The 12666-nt window shown below is 54.0% G+C and overlaps 1 protein-coding gene across 1 annotated transcript; it reads left to right on the top strand.

The window, feature by feature from the left end:
- The first annotated feature begins 1175 nt into the window (after nt 1–1175).
- Nucleotides 1176–12666, top strand: ALOX15 (arachidonate 15-lipoxygenase). The gene is made up of 14 exons (XM_009189398.2): nt 1176–1335; nt 3102–3303; nt 3579–3660; nt 3739–3861; nt 4027–4130; nt 4330–4490; nt 5453–5596; nt 6740–6949; nt 9657–9743; nt 9842–10011; nt 10640–10761; nt 11324–11424; nt 11536–11703; nt 11813–12666. The coding sequence occupies exons 1-14, from the start codon at nt 1201–1203 to the stop codon at nt 11990–11992; spliced, it is 1989 nt and encodes a 662-aa protein (XP_009187662.1). The 5' UTR covers nt 1176–1200; the 3' UTR covers nt 11993–12666.

Genomic DNA, 12666 nt, shown 5'->3' with positions numbered 1-12666 from the left:
CCCAGAAGTGAGTTCTTTGAGAGAACAGCAGGGGGGAGGTTCCGGGAAACACATGGCTCCAGCACGGGAGATGCCAGGGTGCAGTGGGATGAGAGGTGAGGAGCGCTGGTCAGGTTAGCAAGGGCACTGAATGCCAGAAACATGTATCTGGACTTTTATTCTGCAGGCAACAGGGAGGTGGAGGCTTTCACGCTCAAAAGGAATGAGTCCCAGTGGCTGGCACAGAGAAGGCAAGTGTGCAAAGTTGGTCAAATGAATTCCTTGGCCTGAATGTACCTTCCTCAAATGCCACTGCAAACTGGGTCTCCTCGCCCACTTCACCCTCTCCTGCAATCCAACTTGTGAGGCGTGTGTGTGCGTGCGTGTGTGTGTGCCCTTGCGTGTATGCGTGTGTGGGTGTGTGTGTCTGTGAGTGTGTCTGCGCGTGTGCTTGTCTCTGTGCGTGTTTTCATGCATGTGCGTGCGTGTGTGTACATGTGTGCCTGTGTGCGTGTCTGTGCAGGTGTCTGTGCGTGTGTGTGCGCGTGTGTGAGTGTGTGTGCGCATATATGCATGTGTGTGCATGCATGTGTGCGTGAGTCTCTGCGTGTGTGCGTGCATGCATGTGTGTGTGTGCGTGCATGTGTGCGTCTGTGCGTGTGTGTGCGTGTGTGTGTGCGCGTGCATGCATGTGTGTGTGTGCATGTGTGCGTGAGTCTGTGCGTGTGTGTGCGTGCATGCATGCGTGTGTGTGCATGCATGTGTGCGTGAGTCTGTGCGTGTGTGTGCGTGTGTGTGTGCGTGTGCACGCGTGCATTTAGATGGAGGTTGGCTTCCCAGTCATCCAGGCTTGGCCCAAAGTCCGTGGTACACAAGTGCATAACTCCTACCCCCACCTCGCCTGCCTGCTGTACCAGGCGTTGATTCCCTCTTCCTGCATGTTTTTGGTTCAAATCCTTTTCTTCTTCTCCCTCCCGTCAAGATAGTAGTTTCCACTCCCTGCTCTCGCCAGGACACCGCCTTTTGGACTGGGGCTGAATTCTGCCCTTTGAAGCTCTGCTCCTTGGAGCTGGGGGCCCCAGAGGTAGGCGGAGTTGATTGGAGACCTGCCACCCACATTCCGACCCCAAGCGACCTCCAAGAGGGCGGGGTCTCAGGCTGGGTTATTTAGCTGGTCCACCCTTCTTCCCCACCAGAAGGAGCGAAACGTCTTTGAGCAAGATGGGTCTCTACCGCATCCGCTTGTCCACGGGGGCCTCGCTCCATGCGGGTTCCAAGAACCAGGTGCAGCTGTGGCTGGTCGGCCAGCACGGGGAGGCGGCGCTCGGGAAGCGACTGTGGCCCGCACGGGGCAAGGTGAGCTCCCCAGAGCCGGGCGGGGTGGGCTGCGCGCCTGGCTCCGAGTCAGTCAAATACCGGGGAGGCCACGCGCCCCCGTTGGCCTCTGGTCCATTCTCTTTGCCGAGGGCGCGCACACTGGGCTCAAAGACAGCGCACGGAGGCCGCAGGGGTGGGGGGCTTTAGGGCAGTTGGTGGCACCCAGTAAGCGCTCAATAAACGTTGCCGCTACCCGATCTCCTTGGAATTGAGGGCACCCTCCTGTGCGCCCCTCGCTGCACAGAGCTCCCTTGTCTGGAAACTCAGCGGACACCGGAGCGGCCGTCGGTCCTCCCGCTTTCTCTATCTTAAAAAAACGTTTCAACCGCTAGCGCTGTTGGATCTCTGACCTTTCGGGCTTTATCACCTGGGATGGGGAGTCAAGGCAGGAGAACGGGCCTGCACTTCCCTGACCCACCTCCTGTCATATCTCAAGCATCATATCTTACCTGGTGTTCTACCTGGATCCCATATTTCTTTTTCTTCCATGAAACCCTTCGAATTCCTAATTACTGTCGTAGCCGCCCCTCCCAGATCCCCTGCAACTGGATGTCTGTCTCAGGGAACGTCAAGAACATGCCTGAACGAGGTCCCCGCCTCTTCCCACCCTCCCAGCCTCCTCTCCTCCTACTCTCCCCTAGGGTGTCACTCCAAGTGCCCCTCCTCCCTCCTTCACCTCCCTCTAAACAAGAATCCGGCGCAGTCAGTTCTAGACCCTGATCATCTCCCGCGTCGCTGGCGAAGGGAGCCAGAAAGAAAATGCGCATGGTGAGGGGACGGGGCACGGAAGGTGGAAAGGCGCTCCCTCCTCCCTTTTTTCCTCCCTGTGGTGGGCAGTTGGTGACACACAGTAAACGCTCAATAAATGTTCCCGCTACTCCATCTCCTTGGAATTAAGGGGATGCCCCTGGGCGCCCCTCATTCCACACAGCTCTGGTGTCTGGAAACTGGTCGCCAGAGCCGTCGTAGGTCCTCCCGCTTTCTCTATTGTAAAAGCCATTTCAAACCTCCAGCGGCCTCGCCACCTCTGCTGCAGACCTTCCAAGGCCTTCTGAAGCCAGAATGATTTCTCCCTAATTCACTCCCCCTGCTTAACACATTCAAATGGCTCCCGCTTGTTCTTGGGACCAAATCCAAAGCCCTTGGCGCCACCTTCGAGAGCCTCCGGACCTGCCGACTCCCCACACCTGGGCTCTGAGCTCCAGCTCCAAGATGCTGCGCCCCCTCCCATCCCCGCTGCTCGCTCTGCCCGGCGCGCCTTTCCCCTGCCTTCCCTTTCTCTCACTCTCCCTGGCTGAGCCCTCTCCGCCTTCAGCTCTCCGGGAAGGTTGTCCCCAGACCAGTGGAGCCCCTGCAGGTCCTCAGCCTTGGGCGGGGTGGGGGCAGGGGGTGGTCGCACAGCGGGGATTGCCACCAGCGCGCCCCGGCTCCACAGTGCGCTCGTCCAGGGCGCGGCTCCGGGTTCCCAGCGCCCAGCCCAGCGCTTGGCACAGTCAACGACCACAGAGAGGAGAAAGTGAGAGCAGATGCGGCCCTTCCCACCTGCCGTCCCCGTCCCCGCAGAACCGAGTCCTGGGGCCACCTGCTCGGCGCTGTCCCTCTCTCTGGCTCAGTCCCCCCACCCTGATACGTCTCCTCCTCTCAGAGTCTCCAAGGAAGGGCGTGGGCGCTGGAGGGAGCAGGGCTCAGCCGGGTGCCCCTCCCGCCCGTCCCCACCGGGGCTGAGCCTCTAATGTCGCCCGCAGGAGACAGAAGTCAAGGTGGAAGTGCCCGAGTACCTGGGGCCGCTGCTGTTTGTGAAGCTGCGCAAACGGCACCTCCTTCAGGACGACGCCTGGTTCTGCAACTGGATCTCCGTGCAGGGCCCCGGAGACGGGGACGAGGTCCGGTTCCCTTGTTACCGCTGGGTGGAGGGCGACGGCGTCCTGAGCCTGCCCGAAGGCACCGGTGAGCGCGGGGCTGGGAGTGTCAGGAGGCCTCTGGGGTGCGAGAGAAGCTGGGGGGATGCGCATGTGGAGAAGAGAGCGCAGGATGGAGGTGCTGGAACCTGGAGCGCCGGGGTCTTTGGGGGTGTCGAAGGGGCGGTGGCTGCAGCTGGTACAGAGTGGCTGGAGCCTGGGGGAGGGGCCACACAGAAGGACGGGGTGATGAGGCTCTCCTGGCAGGGGCGAGAAGAGGATCTCACCAAAAGTCACTGGCCAAGCCCTCCCCTGTCCTTCTAGGCCGCACTGTGGGCGAAGACCCTCAGGGCCTGTTCCAGAAACACCGGGAAGAGGAGCTGGAAGAGAGAAGGAAGCTGTACCGGTGAGCCCTCCTCCCCTGACCCCACGTGAGCTGCTGCTGCTTCCAGCACCCGCGCCTGATTTCCTTCCCGCCCCACAGGTGGGGAAACTGGAAGGATGGATTAATTCTGAATGTGGCTGGGACGAAACTAAGTGACCTCCCTGTGGATGAGCGATTTCTGGAAGACAAGAGAGTTGACTTTGAGGCTTCGCTGGCCAAGGGGTGAGAGCAAGGGGAGGCTGGGTGAGAGGGAGGTGTCCTGGTCTAGTGGAAGCCAAGGGGCTTATGGGCTGCACTGCACTGGACTGGCCCAAGATCGGTGCCTGTGGTTGCCATGTTGGAGTCTCAGAATGATGCTCAAACCCTTTGCCCCATCCTGCCCTGAAGGCTGGCGGACCTTGCTATCAAAGACTCTTTAAATGTTCTGACTCGCTGGAAGGATCTGGATGACTTCAAACGGATTTTCTGGTGTGGCCAGAGCAAGCTGGCAGGTCAGTCCCCCCTCCCCGATATGTCTCCCAGGACCCTTACCCCCAGATCCCGCCCAACCCAGGGGAATTGAAAGCAGCAGCATGGGGAGACCAGAGACTGGGGTCCCACTGGTGGGCTGGAGTCAAGGGGCATGGTTGGTGGGGTTGGAAGGACCAAGAGCTCAGATCCCACAACTTGCTAAACAACTGCCTTCCCCAGAGCGCGTGCGGGACTCCTGGAAGGAAGATGCCTTATTTGGGTACCAGTTTCTTAACGGGGCCAACCCCATGGTGCTGAGGCGCTCCGCTCACCTTCCTGCCCGCCTCGTGTTTCCTCCAGGCATGGAGGAACTGCAGGCCCAGCTGGAGAAGGAGCTGGAGGTACGGACATCAGAGCCCCGAGGAGGCTCAGCAGTGCAGTGCGGTGGGCTAGCGTCAATGCTGCTGCTGCGGGACCCACTCTGGGCTGGGCTTGCTGCCAGCCAGCAAGGCGGGATTCTGCAGGAGAGGTCCTGAGGGATCCTGGAGAAGCTCAGCGGCTCGGCCTCCTTCCCACATGAGAGTAGCTGCGGAGGGAGGGCGTGCAAGGTGGAATGGTTGATAGAAACAGGGTCAAATGAAGAAACGTGACTGGCCCTTGGTGCTAGGGATTCAGGGAGTGCAGAGGAAGAGAATCAGGGTCAGAGTGCTGTGGCTGTTAATCAGGAGGCGACATGGAACAACAGAGAGGAAATTCATGGGATTCCAGGGCAGACAGGCTTGGATGTGAATCCTGGTTCTGCTATTTGTAAGCTGTGTGACCTCAGGCAAAGCATCCAGCCTCTCTGATTGTCTGTTTCCTCTTCTGTAAAATCGAGGCTCATTCAACTAGGTGTTATAAGGCTGAGCTCAGTGGCTCACACCTGTAATCCCAGCACTTCAGGAGGCTGCAGGAGGATCACCTGAGCCCAGAAGTTGGAGGCCAGCCTAGGCAACATGGAGAAACCCTATCTCTACAAAAGCACAAAAATTAGCATCTGTAATTTTTGGTGTAGTGGCATGCACCTGTAGTCCCACCTATTTGGAGGCTGAGGTGGGAGGATCACCTGGGCCTAAGGAAGTCAAGGCTGCAGTGAGCCATGGTGATCCTGCCATGGCACTCCAGCCTGGTCAACAGAGTTATACCCTGGCTCAGAAACAAAAAACAATGATATGAGGCAATAAGCACATGAGCCATTACCTGGAACAAAGTAGGTGATGGAGACAGGTTAGCTCCTCTCTCTCTCTCTGCCCCCTCGGAGGAATCAGAGTAGGAAGAAGATGCTTTATGCTGATAGCAGCCCTTGACCTCTTCCCCCACGCAGGGAGGCACACTGTTTGAAGCTGACTTCTCCCTGCTGGATGGGATCAAGGCCAACGTCATTCTCTGTAGCCAGCAGTACCTGGCTGCCCCTCTGGTCATGCTGAAACTGCAGCCTGATGGGAAACTCTTGCCCATGGTCATCCAGGTGAGAGGACTCAAGATTTCTGCTCCCAGTCTCCAGCCTTCTTAGCTCAGCCCCTTATCGAAATTCACTGAGCACCATCTGCAAAGGCGCTGGGCTAGAGCACCGGGGAGACCCCAAAGGAGGAAATGCGCCAAGTCTCTGATTCAAAGGCCTTGCAGTGTAGCTGGAGAGACACTTGGGGCCAGTCTGCAGAAGCTCCGGGACTGAGGAAGTGGACAGAGATAGCCCAGGAGGGATGAGGGGAGGTGGGATGTCATGAGCCTTGGAGGAGGGCCAGGTCTCAGACAAGCAGGAGGGAGAGGGAGGACTGGTCCTCAGGGGCAGGACAGACTGGGAAGAGGCTGAGGTAGAGGAGTCAGGAGATTCCTAGGGGACTGTTGCACTGGGGCCAGACTAAGCCAGGCTAAGGAGTATGAGGTGGGAAGCTGGAGAAGGCTGTGACGAAATGTGCTATGGGCATGCGGTGTGGGCAGTGGTGTTTAGGGTGGGTTGGAGAGGGGAGATGCTAGAAACAGGGGCTGGGGCAATGTGCTCCAGCACTGATCCCAGGAGGAGGGGAGCTCGGATGTGGGTGGTGATCGTCGGGATGGAGAGGACAGGTGGATGCGAGTGCAGAGGGAGATCAAGGAGAGGGGAAAGGGGAGCCAGGCCAGGTGCCTGCAGAAATAGCACCAATAAAGAGAACAGGGTGCCCCGGGAGACTTTTGTCTGGCCAATGTTGAGGTAATGGGAAGACATTTAAATTGTCCAGCAGGCAGCTGAGAACAAGAGATTCAGTCATTTGTGTAGAGGTGGGGCTAGAAGATTAGATTTCGAAAAACAGTGTGGGATGAAGGAAGCAGGTGGTTTGAATCTTTTCCACACTGTGGGGACTGAAAGGGGAAGTGGAGGCTGGAGGAGGCACCAGAAGAGCAGTGTCTGCAGAATGCTGGAGGCAAAGCAGCTTGCAGGGTGCTAATGCACCGAGCGGGTAGGAAGGGGAGGGGAGGAAATGGGAGCTGTAGGGAGTGGGAGCAGTGAGATGGGGAAAGCGAAACACGTTTGGAGGAAGAACGGCAAGGTTAACATGCAAGGGGGCAGGGGGCGGATTGCTGAGTGCCCAGCACTCATGCCTTCTCTCCCCACACCTTGTCCCTGCTCCAGCTCCAACTACCCAGCGCAGGATCCCCGCCACCTCCACTTTTCTTGCCCACGGATCCTCCAATGGTCTGGCTTCTGGCCAAATGCTGGGTGCGCAGCTCTGACTTCCAGCTCCATGAGCTGCAGTCTCATCTTCTGAGGGGACACTTGATGGCTGAGGTCATTGCTGTGGCCACCATGAGGTGCCTGCCGTCCATACATCCTATCTTCAAGGTAACACCTTATCCCCTTCTCTCCTGCCTACCACTATCTCTGCCCCAGGGCACGTTCCCACCTCTGGAGGCTCCCTTTCTGTGAGGTCTCGGTATGGAGAGAAACAATGAATGGACAATGTGAGAGCAACAGAGAACGAGCAGGGCTGGTCATGCATTTTCAAAGGGGATATCACCTCCCACCTGGGGAAAGTGGTGGAAAAAATCTTACTGTTTTTATATATAAAGCACAGTACATGCAAATGACCAAGGATTCCGTCCAACAAGAGGAACCCATGCAAATAACATTAAAAAGATCTTTTCCAGACAGTCATTGTTTTTTTGTTTTTTTTTTTTGTTTTTTTTGTTTTTGAGATGGAGTCTCCCTTTGTTGCACAGGCTGGGATGCAGTGGTGTGATCTCAGCTCATTGCAACCTCTGCCTCCTGGGTTTAAGCAATTCTCCCACTTCAGCCTCCCCAGTAGCTGGGATTACAGTCACGCACCACCACGCCTGGCTAGTTTTTTTGTATTTTTAATAGAGACAGGATTTCACCATGTTGGCCGGGCTGGTCTCGAATGCCTGACCTCAGATGATCCCCTTGCCTCGGTCTCCCAAAGTGCTGGGATTACAGGCGTGAGCCACCGCGCCCGGTCCAAGCTTGTCTTCTTTAAAGAACTGAAAGAAGGCGAGCGTAATGGATGAAGGGGAGAGGGAGGAGACCAGGCTCTGGAGGGAGGCAGTGATTAGACCATCCATTCTCAGTAGGGGCAACAATGTCCTCCAAGGGGTGAAGATGGCTGGAAAATGTGTGTGAAAAATATTATTATTATTATTATTATTATTAATTTATTTATTTTGCTGCCCAGGCTGGAGTGCAGTGTCATGATCTTGGCTCATTACAACCTCTGCCTCCTGGGTTCAAGTGATTCTTCTGCCTCAGCCTCCCAAGTAGCTGGGATTGCAGGCGCCTGCCACCATGCCTGGCTAATTTTTGTATTTTTAGTAGAGACGAGGTTTTGCCATGTTGGTCAGGCTGGTCTCAAACTCCGAGGTGATCTGCCCACCTCGGCCTCCCAAAGTGTTGGGATTACAGGCGTGAGCTGCTGTGGCCGGCCAAATCTTATTATTTTATATAGCACAGATATAATGTGATATATATCTATATAAAGCACAGATATAATGCAATACATAGATATACAGTATATATGTAGTACTACTATTTAATGAGGTGGAGTGAGATTAGGAAAAAATATCTCCAAAGGTTACTTAGTAGGTGGTTAAAAAAAAAAGTTGAGAAATCTTGGTCTAGACCTATGAAAAAATATGAAAAGAAAAAGAGGCCAGGCACGGTGGTTCATGCCTGTAATCCCAGCTACTCAGGAGGCTGAGGCACAAGAATTGCGTGAACCTGGAAGGCAGCGGTTGTGGCGAGCTGAGATCACACCACTGCACTTCAGCCTGGGCAACAGAGCGAGACTCCATCTCAAAACAAAACAAAACAACAACAACGAAAGAATGATTTCTTTCAATTATCATAAAGCACTAAGTCTGGTTTGCGGAATGCAAATAGTCGATGCAAATCAACTGAAAACTCAGTGGTTTATTTTTATGTATTTCTTTTTAACTTTAATTTTACGTTCAAGGGTACATGGGCCGGTTTGTTCTGTACACGGTGGCTTGGTGTACAGATTATTTTGTCACCGGGTAATAAGCGTGGTACCCGATAGGTAGTTTTTGGATCCCCTCCCTCCTTCCACCCTCTGCCCACAAATAGATGCTGGTTCCCTTATTTGTGTCCATGTATACTCAATGTTTAGCTCTCACTTATAACTGAGAACATGCCATATTTGGCTTTCTGTTCCTGTGTTAGTCCACTTAGGATTATGGCCTCCAGCTCCATCCCTGTTGCTGCAGAGAACATGATCTTGTTCTTTTTCATGGTTGCATAGTATTCCGTAGTGTGTATCATTTTCTTTTTTTTTTTATTTTTATTTTTATTTTTTTATTTTTATTTTTATTTTTTTATTTTTATTTTTATTTTTTTTATTTTTATTTTTATTTTTATTTTTATTTTTTATTTTTTATTTTTTTTGAGACGGAGTCTCGCTCTGTCGCCCAGGCTGGAGTGCAGTGGCCGGATCTCAGCTCACTGCAAGCTCCGCCTCCCGGGTTCATGCCATTCTCCTGCCTCAGCCTCCCGAGTAGCTGGGACTACAGGCGCCCGCCACCTCGCCCGGCTAGTTTTTTGTATTTTTTAGTAGAGAGGGGGTTTCACCGTGTTCGCCAGGATGGTCTCGATCTCCTGACCTCGTGATCCGCCCGTCTCGGCCTCCCAAAGTGCTGGGATTACAGGCTTGAGCCACCGCGCCCGGCCTGTATCATTTTCTTTACGTAGTGTATCACATTTTCTTTACCCAGTCTATTGTTGATGGGCATTTAGGTTGATTCCATGTCTTTGCTATCGTGAGTAGTGCTGTGATGAACATACGTGAGCATGTATGTGCCTTTATAGTGGGGCGATTTATATTTTGGGAGGTATATATCCAGTAATGGAATTGCTGGGTCGAATGGTACTTCTGAAAACTCGCTGTTGAGAGGCCACTGAACTTTACGTTTGTGCTTTTTCTGAAGACCTGGTGCCTTTCCTGCTTGTCGGCCCCTGTTTCCTGCAGGGCTCTGCTGCAGCTCTCCTCTGACTTTGCCCTTCCCTGTGTTTCTCCCTCTAGCTTATCATTCCTCACCTGCGATACACCCTGGAAATTAACGTCCGGGCCAGGACTGGGCTGGTCTCTGACATGGGAATTTTTGACCAGGTATGGGAAGAGAAAGGGAGATTCTGGGTCACTCTTCTTTCCAGCTCTGGATTCAGGGCAGGTCGATTTGCCTGACCCTGCTCATCCTCCCTCCTCAGGTGGTGAGCACTGGTGGGGGAGGCCACGTGGAGCTGCTCAAGCGAGCTGGAGGCTTTCTAACCTATAGCTCCTTCTGTCCCCCTGATGACTTGGCTGACCGGGGGCTCCTGGGAGTGAAGTCTTCCTTCTATGCCCAAGATGCACTGCGGCTCTGGGAAATCATCTTTCGGTGAGGCAAGGGGGAAGGCCAGTGGGGGTGCAAGTTCGGGTGGAGAAGACGTCTAGGAGAGCGGGAGGTCTGCGTCTGGTTGGGGGCCTGTGCTTTTGTAGAGATAGGGTTTCTCCATGTTGCCTAGGCTGGCCTCCAACTGAGGGATCCTGGAGAAGCTCAGCGGCTCGGCTTCCTTCCCACATGAGAGTAGCTGCGGAGGGAGGGCGTGCAAGGTGGAATGGTTGATAGAAACAGGGTCAAATGAAGAAATGTGACTGGCCCTTGGTGCTAGGGATTCAGAGAGTGTGCAGAGTAAGAGAATCAGGGTCAGAGTGCTGTGGCTGTTAATCAGGAGGCGACATGGAACAACAGAGAGGAAATTCATGGGATTACAGGACAGATAGGCTTGGATGTGAATCCTGGTTCTGCTGTTTGTAAGCTGTGTGACCTCAGGCAAAGCATCCAGCCTCTCTGATTATCTGTTTCCTCTTCTGTAAAATCGAGGCTCATTCAACTAGGTGTAAAAATTATAAGGCTGAGCTCAGTGGCTCACACCTGTAATCCCAGCACTTCGGGAGGCTGCAGGAGGATCACCTGAGCCCAGAAGCTGGCTTCAGCTAACTGGCCCTGCTCCGTTTGTTGGTAGGTATGTGGAAGGAATCGTGAGTCTCCACTATCAGACAGACGTGGCTGTGAAAGATGACCCAGAGCTGCAGACCTGGTGTCGAGAGATCACTGAAATCGGGCTGCAAGGGGGCCAGGACCGAGGTAGGAGGAGCCCCTGCCCTGAGATCTCAGACACAAAACCCAAGAAACCTCCCCAGAATCTCCTGTGCTTCATGAAATCTCCCAGAAGCATTTCAACACCTATGAGAATTCCAAAGGCCTTCTCAGATTCCACTGCCTCTCACCTAGAGACAGGTCCCCGTCCTACACGCTGAGAACCCCTAGGTGCCAGATGCAGCGGGACCAGTGGCTGCTCATACATGTTTAACAACTGACTCTTGGGAAGAACCGTCCTGATTTGTAGCTTTTGCACATTTCCGTGGTATAAATATTTCTACTGTGGCCACCAAAGTGATGCTGACCAGCTTTTGCTTAACACCTAACGTCATTGACTGACTCTTGCGAGCCAATGTGAGTCAGCGGCAGCACCCCACTGAGTGGGATCCCCCAGCAGAGCTCCCCACTCCGCCACCCCAACCTGCTGTCATGGTAATTCCCGTAAGAGTTACTGAGCACTCCTGCCGCTCTTTCTCACCCCACCTTGTTCTCCTCTCTCTGCCCTACTCCTGGCTTCCCAGCTTCTAACTCTCCTCACCCCCTGCAGGGTTTCCTGTCTCTTTACAGTCTCGGGATCAGGTTTGCCGCTTTGTCACCATGTGTATCTTCACCTGCACCGGCCAGCACTCCTCTGTGCATCTGGGCCAGGTACTTACCTGGGAATTTGGGGCCTGGAGTGAGGGAGGGGTCTGTGTGCAGGTGGGCCACAGGGCTTTCCTGCTTAGCAGGCACTAACTCTGGATCCCTGCCCTTCCTTAGCTGGACTGGTATGCTTGGGTCCCTAATGCACCCTGCACGATGCGGCTGCCCCCGCCGACCACCAAGGATGCAACACTGGAGACAGTGATGGCAACGCTGCCCAACTTCCATCAGGCGTCTCTCCAGATGTCCATGACTTGGCAGCTGGGCAGACGCCAGCCCATTATGGTGAGAGCCGAGTGCCCAGGGCCCTGAGGAAGGAGGCAGCTGTGGGGACGTGCGGCATCCCAGACTGGGGGTCATAAGGCTCCCAGCCGCTTTTTCCTCTCCCTCCCAGGTGGCTGTGGGCCAGCATGAGGAGGAGTATTTTTCGGGCCCTGAGCCTAAGGCTGTGCTGAAGAAGTTCAGGGAGGAGCTGGCTGCCCTGGATAAGGAAATCGAGAACCGGAATGCAAAGCTGGACATGCCGTATGAGTACCTGCGGCCCAGCCTGGTGGAAAACAGTGTGGCCATCTGAGCGTCGCCAGCCTTTGGTTACTTCAGCCCCCCTCACCCAAGCCACAAGCTGACCCCTTGGTGGTTACAGTCCTGCCCTCCCAAGCCCCACACTCTTCCCATGTCCCACCCTCCCTCAAGGGGCACCTTTTCATGGTCTCTGCACCCAGTGAACACATTTTACTCTAGAGGCATCACCTGGGGCCTTACTCCTTTTTCCTTCCTCCCTCCTTTCCTATCTTCCTTCCTCCCTCTCTTCCTCGTTCTTCATTCAGATCTATAGGGTAAATAGCCACAATTATATAAACTATTTCAAGGCTAGAATAGGGGGATAATACGTATTACTCCACACCTTTTATGAATCAAATATGATTTTGTTGTTAAGACAGAGTCTCACTTTGACACCCAGGCTGGAGTGCAGTGGCGCCATCACCATGGCTCATTGCAGCCTCAGCCTCCTGGGCTCAAATGATCCTCCCTCCTCAGCCTCCCGAGTAGCTGGAACTATAGGCTCATGCCATCGTGCCCAGATAATTTTTTAAAATTTTTTATAGAGATGGGTCCTCACTATATTTCCTAAGCTGGAAATAGGATTTTGAACCCAAATTGAGTTTAACAATAACAAAAAGTTATTTTACACTAAAGATGGAAAAGAACTAGGACTAAAGTATTTTAAATAAAATATTGGCAAAAGAA

Source organism: Papio anubis, chromosome 17 (genome assembly GCF_008728515.1).
Source record: "Papio anubis isolate 15944 chromosome 17, Panubis1.0, whole genome shotgun sequence".
Lineage (NCBI taxonomy): Eukaryota > Metazoa > Chordata > Mammalia > Primates > Cercopithecidae > Papio > Papio anubis.
The sequence above is the reverse complement of the archived record's forward strand: the minus strand, read 5'-3'. Positions and strand labels throughout refer to the sequence as shown.